At 32.1% G+C, this 12,973-nt stretch overlaps 1 protein-coding gene across 1 annotated transcript; it reads left to right on the top strand.

Annotated features, from left to right (window-relative positions):
- The first annotated feature begins 9,511 nt into the window (after positions 1-9,511).
- Positions 9,512-10,125, top strand: LOC108903387 (drosulfakinins). The gene is made up of 2 exons (XM_018705545.1): positions 9,512-9,720; positions 9,977-10,125. Exons 1-2 carry the CDS (start codon positions 9,516-9,518, stop codon positions 10,111-10,113), a joined length of 342 nt encoding a protein of 113 aa, XP_018561061.1. The 5' UTR covers positions 9,512-9,515; the 3' UTR covers positions 10,114-10,125.
- The last annotated feature ends 2,848 nt before the right edge of the window (positions 10,126-12,973 follow it).

Below are 12,973 nucleotides of genomic sequence, written 5' to 3'. Positions count from 1 at the left end.
GGCAGGTTATGTAAAATAAAACATTAAAATTTCATTTTTAATACAACACAGTATGAAATAAAACGTACGATACACGGCCGTGAAATGTCATTAAAGTACTCGTCTAGAAATTCCTGACTCGGCTCCTTCGTCGCCTCGTCCGTAAACATCTAGACTTGTACTTTAATATACCATTTCCCGGCCTTGTAACGTAAATAACTATTGTTTTAGAAGAGAGCTGAAAAAATCTAAAGGAGATTTTCTGATAGGAACTTTTTCTTCTTAGCAAATTATGTTATAGGTACTTAAAGTGAAATACAACAGTTGAGAAGAGATTTTGCATGATCAAGTTAAAGATACTCGAAGCCGATAATACTCGTATATTCGAGGCTTAAAACTGAATTCAAACGAAAAAAATATAACTAAAATTTTTAAAAATGGCTTAAAATCAGATATAAGAATAATTTTAAGGTTGGTTTATCAAATCAAAATCGTAAACCTCCTAAAAATCCTTCTTATTGGGTAAAATGACATTTTAATTAATAAAACAGTAATGCCTAAAAGCGTTGCAATCAGCATACATTTTATTGATTATTTCCGCCATATCGTCTGTTGGTTTAAAATACCTCCACAATGAAAAAATCAAGTGGTATTAGATCTGGCAACCGCGCGATTAATTTGTTTCGATCTTTCAGGATACATTATATTGGGCAGGTACATCATCTTGTAACTACGTTACAAAAGAACATTTAATAAGTTTAGGAATGTCACTTTGAAAAAAAATTAAGTAGGTATACACTTGCCATTTTTACCACTTATTTTTTCTACTGTTTCCTTTCTTCATCTTGGATTACTATCGAATTGGATCAGTAATGGTTATTATTAACAAGACCTATTGTGGAAATGATTTCCATTATTCATAGGGTTACCAGATCTCCGGGTTTGACCCGGAGTCTTCGGGTTTTGATGGTACATCGTCGGGCTTCACGAAGTAGAGAAGTAGACTGTTCCTGATTACGTCCTTTTTTCAATTTCAATCAGTTATACAAACGGGTCTGTCATGAAATAGATCTGGTAACCCTAATTACTCGAGGGAACTATTACAATAAATCTAATCTTTCCGAAAAATTCTGAAATTGTAAAGGAATTAAAAATTTGATATATTTAAATAACAAACACAGTTGCAAAGTTTAAAAATCTTATTCTGAACAAACATGTAAAAGTGACATTCCCCCTTATTCCCCTGTGCTCTTCAATTGTAAGTATTAAAATCTATCAAATCTTTAATTTCCCTGATTTATTTATGGTTGTAACATGAAATGTCCGATTTTTGAAAGTTTATTTTTGTTATGTTTTTGGAATCAAGTTTTTCTCTATGCATTTATATTTTATATATCATTGTAAAGCTAAGAATCTGCTCTTTTATATTTATATCATGTTTTTATAAAGAATAATTCAATTTTCATTATTTAATTTAATGCTACTGTTTCGCCTGAATCGCCGTTTGGAAGTGTCGGCTGCTCTTCTACGCAACAAAAACCACCCTTTTCTGGATCGAATTGTATCGTGCGATGAAAAATGGATTTCCTCGGACAATCGATGACGTTCGGCTCGGTGGTTGGACCGCGATCAAGCTTCACAACACTTCCCAACGCCAATTTTGCACCAAAAGAAGGTTCTGATGACTGTTTGGTGGTCTGTCTCATCCATCACAGCTACCTGAAACCTGGCGAAGCCATTACTACAGAAAAGTAGATATCGTCATCAAATCGACAAAATGCATCAGAAACTTCGACAACAACGGCAGGCATTGGTCGATCAATAGAAAAGGACCGATTATTATCTCCACGACAACGCTCAGCCGCACGTCGCACAACGACGTTACAGAAGTTAAACGAACTGGGCTACGGAACTCTGCCTCATCCCCCATACTTGCCGGATCTCTCACCAACTGATCATCACTTCTTCAAGCATCTCGACAACTCCTTTCAGAAGAAATGCTTGAAAAGACAAGAGGATGCCAAAAATGTCTTAGATAGGCTATGTTCATACGACGCCAAAATCCCATGCTTTTCCTTATGAAGGTTCATCCTGGTCATTTTTGACGAATTTTACACCCACTCCTCCACCTTTTCCCCTCCCCTCCCCCTCCCAGACAATCAGAGCGCAGAAATCAAATTGGCGGTAAATTTAAAATCCAATCACGATAGGGAGGTCAATGAACTCCAAACAGCAGTTGGCGGTAAATTTAAAATTCAATTTTGTTCGATCAATCAGAGTGCGGCAATAAAATTGGCGGTAAATTCAAATTTCTAGTTTTAAACGCTTGCGCAATAGAGACTTCATCGCCTCCTCAGAACTCCGGAATTTTATGAAACCGGAATAAATAAACTTGTTTTTCGGTGGCAAAAATGTGCTGATACTAACGGTTTTTATTTTGAATGATAAAGTTAATTCTGCTCATTTAAAGTTGGCCATCTAAACCGGATATTTCATATGTTACAATCTAATATAAAAAATTAATATTTTCGAGGTAAAGGATCTTTAAATTTTTAAGGCTCTAGAGTTTTAATATTTTTTATAGATGCAGTATGTTACCCATAATAAACGTAAGTACTAAATTTGAAAAAGATTCTCTAAATTAAAAAAAAGGTATGACAAAATAGTAAATAGGATAATAACATTGATGCTCTGCATAACGTCAATAATAGAGTTTTCGAAAGTACCATTATTTTTATGACAAGAATGAACTTCTATTTTTTGCTTATAGTTTCTGTACAGTTTACATTCTGTTATTTGCGATTGGTGCACCCAAGGCAATTTAAAAGTTCGCCACTGACTTTACGTAACTAAATGTTAAGATATTGAAACCCCGCAAATGCATTTCGCAATACAAATGGGATAGGTAATTTAATTTAATTATGCAGCAGACATTCTATATCTGCATCCTCTGGACAGTCCAAGCCTTTCATTCATACAGTTAAAGTTAAGTTCCATTAACTGGTTTAAATCCATTGAATTATGGAAAGTTGGTTAAAAAGTCAGTGTGACATTTACAACTACCGGGCACACACTTTCAGGCTTTCAACCACTATAAAATCCTTGTTTAAATTACGGGATACAGAGAAAGATAATTTGAGGAATTATTTGATTGAAGAAAATAACAGTAGCGGTGTCAATAGGAAAACGACGCCTAAGAAGTGTAAGAATAAACATAAAATCCATGGAAATTCTGAGAAAGTTCCGTCTAAGAGTAACGAAGAAGGTAATGGTAATCCTATATGGCGTAGGTTGAGTCTCCAAAGCTACAGGAAAAGAAGGCAACAAAAGGAAGAAGAGAAGAGCAGGGTTGTGATACCAGCTGTGCTGCGCACGTATGATAGAAGAGGTTTACAGAACAATAAGTCGGTTTAATCTACTAGGTATAAATTTTCATGAGAAAGACTGGTTACTGTGTATCATTTAATGTGATATCGCGGGGAGACTGCTGTACTATTAATTCAAAAGTCGCAATAATGACTGCAATTAATTAACTGTGATGGAATGTCGTTATTTTTTAAAAGTATCATTTAATCAATAAGTTATGTATAAGTAGTTTACAATACTAGCAAATAAAAATTATCTAGAAAAAAAAAACGAATAGCATCTTCTTCATTTCAAATAACATGCGCTATGAAGGTCTGGAAAAAGCTCACGAAATATTTTTATATTTGCTGCTTTAAAGTGCCAGTTATATTTTAATTTAAAAACAATTTAAAATAGTAATTGTGAAAAAAATTCTTACAGCCATACTTCCTTTCCTATTTTCTAAAGAAATCTTATTTGTTGAATAAAATAAATAGCTCCTGAAATAAACTGTTTTCAAAAAGGTAAGTAATTATTTATTTAATTTCAATTTTTTTTATTATAAATAAAAATAAATTATAGGCTATTGACTATGCATTTTAGATAGTAACAGAAATTTTATTGTTTCCTAAAAAATGATAAAACCGCGGAGTGCTACCTTTTAAAGGGGTGCGTTTTTGAGATCGAAGTAGAAGCTGGTATTTTCAGTTTTTTGTGTTTTACACGAAAACTATGCATTTTTTCACTATAGTTGTCAACAGAAAAGTTGTAACAAATTGAATTTCCCATCGAAATGAGACCTTCTGAAGTCAAGAAAATTTATTTTTAACAAAAATATGCCCCAAAACCGAGTAAAAAAACAAAAAAATGTTTTTTTTTGGTTTTTAGCCCACAACTTTTTTCTGAGAGGAATTAAGCATTGCTTCACAGAAAAAAACGTTAAAGTTTTTTCCTTTAAAATAAGCCTTTAATGAAGTACCTACGACTAATAGAAACCGAGATACATTTTGGATCAAAGTTGGCTACTTTTTGGATTTTTCATCTTATAACTTTTTTGAGTTAATTTAGGTATATATATATATAATGCCTCAAATGCAAGCTGGTTTCAAGACCTTTAAAATGGTGCCTGGTAGAGGTTTGTACAATTCTAATCAACCGAGATTTGTCAATTTAACCAACAATACTTTTTCTTATTTTTATAAATTTTTTATTACTTTCGATATTATTTTGTCTAATAAATTTATTTTTGTGCATGTGAAAGTTAAAATAAGTTTCTAGGTGATTGGATATTATTATTTATTCATTTGAATAAATAATAATTTAAGTATTACATATACCTAAATTAACTCAGAAAAAAGTTATAAGACGAAAATCGTCAAAAAAGGACAAAAATTTGCCAAAAATCCAAAAAGTAGCCAACTTTGATCCAATGTATCTTGGTTTCTATTGATCGTAGGTACTTCTATAAGGGCTTATTTTAAAGGAAAAAACATTAACTTTTTTTCTGTGAAGCAATGCCTATACCTAATTCCTCCCAGAAAAAAGTTGTGGGCTAAAAACCAAAAAAAAACAATTTTTTGTTTTTTTACTCGGTTTTGGGGCATATTTTTGTTAAAAATAAATTTTCTTGACTTCAGAAGGCCTCATTTCGATTGGAAATTCAATTTGCTACAACTTTTCTATTGATAACTATGGTGAAAAATTGCCTAGTTTTCGAGTAAAACTCAAAAAACTGAAAATACCACCTTTTTACTTCATTGTCAAAAACGCACCCCTTTAAAAGGTAGCACTCCGCGGTTTTATTATTTTTTAGGATCAATTGAACATATCAAACAATAAAATTTCTGTTACGTTGTAGTTCCTTTGTACCCTCTTTTTTTTGACACAGTCAATAGCCTATTAGGTCCATACAGCTGACCAAAAAATAAGATAAAAAGTATGTCTTCAAAAGCCTCGTCTTTAAGGTACAAGGTATAAAGTTTAATTTTCTATTAAAGGAAAAAACAAACTGGTTGTTTTTTCTCAAAAGCAGTGTTGTCGCAAAAAAAATTCGGAGAAACTACAGGGGTCGTAGACCGTATAGATTACCTATATGATAATATAATTAAAAAATAATCCAATTTAATTCAATCTTAAAAATGAAGTATTTGCATTTTTATATATCACTAGAATATTACCTTTTAGGTACACAGATCTTTGAATTGGAAACATTCTTTAATAATTTTTTCAGTAAGGCGGTTCTATTTTCAAGAAACAGGGTATTAAATTTGCAATGAAAAATATTTTTATTGTTTCTTTGGCTTTTATCATATTCAGTGAAAACTTTGCATAGACTTTCTTACCACGAAGGTAAATTTTTTGTACAATTTTGATAAAAAAAATTGAATCTCGAATAAAAAAGAAAGCAGTAGAGCTGTAGTACCCATTGACTACTACAAATTTTGCGCACACCTATGGTTCAAATGAATTGCTTTTTATACCATTTAAATAAATCTACTTCCAAAGTTCGATTAAGTAAATTAAAAAAAAAAAAAACATTTAATCGAACCCTTACCCAAGTGGTATTTAAAATACACCATTTTTTAAAAAATACCTACTAAACCCTAAGTGTAATGTTAAAAAAGTTCGACCATTTATCCAAAGAAGTTGTAGTGTCTTAAAAACCAAGGGTTAAATGAAATCTTGAAAAAGAGGCATCTGAATGGAAATTGGCATATAAAGGGCTATTATTTACGCCCAAATGTATGTATCTGCGACCAACGACTTGATCTAGTACTTTGTAATATTTTTTAAGGAAATTACAACATTTTAGCTTTTGAAAATTAAATTAGAATAATTCGACTGCTGCCTTCGGATCTCATCCAATAATCTCATAAATGAGAGGGCAGACTCCTTAAAATATTAAATACGAGTAATGTCTCTTTTATAAAGTAACCACATTAAAGACAATATGAAAATCTCGAACGTCTGAACATCTCGCCGTGCATGGATGATGCACGTCGAGAAAATTTAATAAATTATTTTTCAATTCACCATTTTAGCATAATGAAGCGTGACACATGTAGTGTGGGGATTTGTCTTCATCGCTAGCACTCGACTTAATATTGTTATTGGCAACTTAATATAAAATTTTCCTCTTTATTGGCCAGAACCGCTATCGGAATTTAAAATTTCCCAGCAGTCATGTGATTAGATTTTCCATATATAAGGCCAGGATGGCAGGGATAAGTGCAGTTTATCCTTGCCATTTAGCGACCAAGTTTTATTTTGCTTCATATAACTGCAATAAAAATCATATTGGTAAGTGTATATATTTTATTTTTCTTTATATCAGCGCCATTGGTTATACAGCCGTCATGAAGATTCAAATGTTACATTTTTAAAAAATTATTTTACCCAGTCAGTTACAAATAAAGTTGTGATTCCTTTAGGTCACGATGCTAATAACAGAAGCTCACTTAGGATTATATCCCATAAAGCATGATGTTGCATGAGTATCCGTTTTTGTCCTCAACTCCATGCATGGATCTGTTGGAAGTACATTCCTATTTGGTCATCCATAGGTTTTTCTGTTTTGATATACAGGGTGTTTCAGGAGGAGATGCACATACTTTAGTATGTTACTCTACTTTCAATTTTAAGTAAAAAATTTCCTATCAACTTAGGTCTGGAAACGCTGCGTTTAGGATATACAGGATGTCAAATTTAAAAAATTAATTACATTGTCTTTAATAACTCTCGACTACTTTGAGTTAAATTCATGAAATTTTGTAAGAGGAGGTTTCTTGGGATGGGAAATTCAAATTTTATGGACGAGTGGCTGTATCTCCCAGAGGGAGCCGCAAGCGACCATTAGGATCCTTTTAAATCGGTTCAACTTTTTTTGCCACGGTGTATGTCAGTTCGGAATAGAAAAATATTTCCCCCTATTTTTTCTACTTAAGAAATGTTGAAGTCTAGGAGCAGCCGTTTCCGTTAAAAACTCATCTAAAGATGATGATGCATGCAAATTATGTATTAGAGTGCTAATTATGTATCAACTTCGTCAGTAAAAAGCATCATTGGAACTAGTTGACGATTAGCGTTGATCTATTCATTAAATTTTTGTGAGAATTGCAAAAATAAAATCTCCAAACAAAATGTACAAAACCTGACAACAATAACTTTCGATTCACTCTAATACATAATTTGCATGCTTCATCATCTTTAGATGAGTTTTTAACGCAAACGGCTGCTCCTAGAGACTTGAATAAGGTGTACATTTCTTAAGTAGAAAAGATAGGGAAAAAAATTTTTCTATTCTGAACTGACATACACCGTGGCACAAAAAAGTTGAAGCGATTTAAAAGGATCCTAATGGTCGCTTGTGGCGCCCTCAGGGAGATACAGCCAATCGTCCATAAAATTTGAATTTCATTTCCCGTCCCAAGAAACCTCCGCATACAAAATTTCATGAATTTAACTCAAAGTAGTGGAGAGTTAAAGAAAATGTAATAATTTTGTTTTAATTTGACATCCTGTATATCCTAAACAAAACGTTTCCAGACCTACGTTCATAGGAAATGTTTTACTTAAAACGTAGAATAACATAGATATTGAAGTATGTACATCTCCTGAAACACCCTGAATATTATATAAACATCCGCCTTAAATGTATCTTAAGTCGTCCTTTTCTGTGCAGTGGACATTATTATAATCCATACATCCATAAGATACCTTTTTTTGCCTACATGATTTCATGATTATTCCAATTCCAATTGAGGATATCCATAAATCTCAAATGTATATCCATAAATTAAATAATCATAAAACATCCTTTATAGTTATCCAAACGCATATCCGATCTAAAAAAACCTTGATGTTCTTTTCTTTAGTTTTGTTGAACAATGCATATCCTTATTGTGTTAATAAATTGATTATTCCAATTATGGACTATGGACATAAGTACATAGAATCATTATTATGATACAAATGGATATCCATAATGCATAAGTAAGTATATAAGACATATGTACTTATCTGTTTTGATGGACATCCATAAAACATATTTCTGTTAACTTTTTGATTATGTAAATGAAATCCCCCCCATATTTTATATAATATTTTTAAAAATATTTATGATTCTTTATTATTGAGTCCATAAAAAAAATCAATTTCGATGAGTAGATAAAAAAATGTTTCAATAAAAATTACCATTATACACGCTAATCAAAAACTTTTTTAAGTTAAGTCACGATCAATTATTATTATATTAAATAAAAAGCGTCAGTTAAAAATTGTCATTTTTATCATTTAGACTATAATATTATCAACCTAATATTGGTTGAAGCAGTACCTATAACGCTATTTTTTCTAACAACAAATACAACAAAAAGTTTTAGGATATGTGGTACAGTTGTTAATAGTTTTAATAAATTCATGTAGGTAATAAAGTTGGAAGAAATTAATTGGATGAAACATGTAAAAAAGTAATTTTGTGTAAAGGAGTAATTGAAAACAGAACAAATTGATGGACAATGTAAAAAAACAACCAAAAATTAGTTTTCGAGTTTCTCGTCAAATTTATGACATAACAAATAAACAATCACACACATCTTGAGTAGGTACTATCATTAAATAAACAGGTAGTAATGCAAAAGGTATTAATGAAAATAATCTAATAAACAAAAACAAAAAAGAGGAAATATATTGAAAATTTAAAAAAATTTCAATAGAAATTTTGCGAGAATATTTTAAAAATTGGGTTTTTTTCATTCCTTTATTTAAGTATGCTACCAAGACTTCGTTTTATTAATTATGTATTTGCATATTACTATAATTCAACTTTATCGGGCGCAATAATATGCAAATACTACGCTGAACGACTTAAAGATGTCACAAGTGTCACAAGTAATACGGGAGACTTGTTTAGCAAGTTGTTGTTTTCTACTTCGAATTCGAAATGAGAGTCATTATTGTTTGTTGTTTTTTAATTATTCCATTATTATTATTTGGATCAACTTTTTGTTGTTAAATTAAAAAAAATAAGGTACTTCTTCTCGAAGCTATTGTGCCTGCGCTTATTATTTCCTTCTTATAGGCACGATTACGGCTGTAGTATTTCAAAATGGATCTCATTTTATTTAGATTTATTTAAATACTAAGAAAGCCTCGTATTGATTCTTAATTATATACCTTTTTAGACCACAATTATGAAGAGCTTTTTCACCGGCATGTTCCTACTCACAAGTCTGTACCTTTTCCTCACATATCAGTTTGGATTCACCTCAGCAACAACGGGAGGTCCTACAAATCAAGAAGTACATAGACCGAGGGCGAGAATTCTTGGTAGATTTGCACGTCCTATAACTCAGTATGCCCGACTAAAGCCAGAACCTTATTTAAACGACTTCATAGGTAAGGAAATTTTATTAGAGTTGCATATGAATAAAAAGCATAGTTCAGGGCAGAGACATATAATCACTATTTAATGAATTTTTTGAATGTTAATACAAGGTAAATCCATTTAAAAATGTTAATATCAGCATGACCCAGAAAGTTTTAAAGACATATTTAATTCTATATTTTTTAAAAATAGAAATTGAAAGGATATATAAATAAAAATATATTAAATACCTACATATATTTTATATTTATTTCTGTTATTTTTTAGATGACGACGACCTGATTGAATTTTCAAAACGACAAACTTCGGATGATTACGGCCACCTACGATTTGGGAAAAGAGGAGAAGAAAGTTTCGATGATTATGGGCATATGAGATTCGGCAGGAGTGGAACAGATCAGTAAAATGGAAACGGACTCAAGACACTGCATAATTTAAATTGTTTATACCTTACCATGTAGAGGCTGGAAAATAAATTTTAACTAACATTTAATGTTTTCTTTTTTGCAATTTTCCATGACGATTAAGATATCCAGTTATTTTGCCTCCAATATTAAATTTCACACGCTAAGGGAAAATCTAGTGAAAAAAGATTCGAGACCGAGCCCTTCCGCCGTTCCAATGTACACGCCACTGCCTTCATTCTACGCATATTTTTCGAAGATATTTTTTGTGAACATTGAGAAAAACTTAAGAGATGATCAAGTTTATACATGATTTAAGAAGTTGTATTTAGATATAATTATAAATTTGACAAAGAAAAAATATTTTAACATCCGAAAACAATCTCGTTTTGCAAACTTTTGGTTTAATTCACAGACACCCTAGCTCTAGCTAGAGCAGCGGTATTCAAACTGCGTTCCGAGGAATCCTGGGGTTCCGCACAATCTCTCTGGGGGTTCCGCTACTCAGTCAAAAATTTAAAATTTTGTTAAGTATCGATAATTACAAAATTCAAAAAAAAAAATTCTTAAAACATTTTATTTTTATAAGTACACGCGTAAGTTACTATAAGAGCTTTATCTATTTATTCAACTGCAAGTAGTCGGCTTATGACTTATAAGCTGACGCAGAGCGTTCTTCGCGTTGGTTACGTCGCCTTTCCCTTGATTTCTGACTAGTGATTTATGAGGAATATCCTGAAATTGCTAACCAGGCAATGCCTGGTTAGCAATATTATTAATATGCCTTTTGCAACTACGTACCTGTGCGAAAAATCATTTTAGGTGTAGGGGTTCCTCAAAAAATCGAAATGTTGGCGAGGTTCCGCACGTCGTAAAAGTTTAAGGACCGCTGAGCTAGAACATGGAGGAAGCACCGCACATAGATAAGCACCACATATTAAAAAGTGTAAACGTTGTAGAGAGAAAGGGCGCTAGATTGGGTACCCGCTGTTTCTCTCTCTCTCTCTCTCTCTCTCTCTATATATATATATATATANCTATCTATCTATCTATCTATCTATCTATCTATCTATCTATCTATCTATCTATCTATCTATCTATCTATCTATCTATCTATCTATCTATCTATCTATCTATCTATCTATCTATCTATCTATCTATCTATCTATCTATCTATCTATCTATCTATCTATCTATCTATCTATCTATCTATCTATCTATCTATCTATCTATCTATCTATCTATCTATCTATCTATCTATCTATCTATCTATCTATCTATCTATCTCTCTCTCTCTCTCTCTCTCTCTCTCTCTCCATCTCTCTCTCTCTCTCTAATAGGTGAGGAAGGAGTTGCGTTAGCCAATAACGTGCCTGTGCGAAAGAAAAGATGATATCCAAACTATCTCTTTCTCTCCCTTCCCACATCGGTAACTCTTTACTTCCTGTCAACTGGCGTTGCAGCAGCGCCTCTTTTGACGTGTTCCCGTACTATTAGAGAACAATCTTCACTAATTCCATCCATGTTTATTAACCACGGAGACTAGACATCTCTATGTTATTAACATATTGCCATTAACATAGTTTTTCAAGTCTCCAAAAAATCGCATATTTGGAAACTATCTGCAAATATTCAAAATTCTTTTCAGGGAGACTAGACAAGGAGCACGAACTCATACGGAAAAATTGACAAAATAATTTGTCAATGTAATAATAGAAAGGGTCCCTAGTGTTCCTTGTCCACCGATATATTTTAATTTATTGATTTATTTATCTAATTCAATGTAGCCTACATTATTTATTTTAAAATTTTTAATACATCACAAAAACGGCATGATTGATTTTTAATTCAAACTGCCGCTTTCTTTATCTCCCCTCCACTATTTCGGTGCATATATAAGACACTAGCACCCTCTAATTTGGTGAGATGTTTGTTTACATGGAGTTCGGCGTGCTCCTTATGTAGTCTCCATGATTCTTTTAATGAAATCTCTATAGTACGATCGCATACGATGCAAAGTAGAGCAAAAAATTGTCGGTCTTTTATCAAAGGAAAATCGTGTCATCATTTTTAGGAGGCGTAAGATGAACCGTTTCAAATTTAAAATGAAATTGAATGTAAAATCTGAAATACCGCCGCATACGCACTGTGTTCTGGTACTAGCTGTAGTCGGCCAGGTGCATCGAGTGTACGAAGTGGTCGGTTATACGTCAAATACTAACCTGGCGAGCTTGATCGTAGAGCAGGGAACAATAAACAGTGGCGCGTACAGAGGTGAAATGTAGTACATATGTGGAATTTAAATAACGAATTGGATTTATAATAAATTACATTTAAAACAAATAGTTTATGAGAATAAAGGGATTTTTGTAGGAACAGGGTTCCAGACGTGAACTGATCTCTTCATCGCACCCCATTACGATTCTTTTTTTTATAAGGAGAACGAAGTTTCAAAGCAAAAACCTTGTATAACAGATATACTATAAATATTTACAGAATGAAAACAAAATATAAATCCTATGATATGATTCTATCAAATGAAAACACTAACAACAATTCTCTACCAATCTCAACAAAATAAGTTATTTTTCTATCAAACAAGAAATGTTAACAAATTATAAACAAAATATAAATTCTATGATTTATGTACTGTACGCCAAACTGCATTTTTCTCATCTTCATTTAATATTAATTTCTTCTTTGCACCCCCTTTTTTAGGTTTCTTAACGTCTCCTTCAATTTTCTTCTCTCTTAAAATTTTGAAAACAGATAATTCGCTTACTCCAGTATATCTAGAACACATTTCCACCAAACCAGTCTTCAGTTTCATGGGATGATCCTTTTCTAAAGGGTTATAGAC

The sequence above is a fragment of the Anoplophora glabripennis genome, unplaced genomic scaffold, assembly GCF_000390285.2.
Source record: "Anoplophora glabripennis isolate ALB-LARVAE unplaced genomic scaffold, Agla_2.0 scaffold52, whole genome shotgun sequence".
In the NCBI taxonomy this organism is placed as follows: domain Eukaryota; kingdom Metazoa; phylum Arthropoda; class Insecta; order Coleoptera; family Cerambycidae; genus Anoplophora; species Anoplophora glabripennis.
Note: the sequence above shows the minus strand (reverse complement) of the source record. Positions and strands in the feature narration are given on the sequence as shown.

What these genes read in the sequence shown, in the direction of transcription:
- LOC108903387 (XM_018705545.1), top strand. Translation starts at nt 9,516, where the DNA reads ATGAAGAGCTTTTTCACCGGCATGTTCCTACTCACAAGTCTGTACCTT. An exon ending in TTATTTAAACGACTTCATAG is followed by an intron (nt 9,721 to 9,976) that starts GTAAGGAAATTT and finishes GTTATTTTTTAG; the next exon opens with ATGACGACGACCTGATTGAA.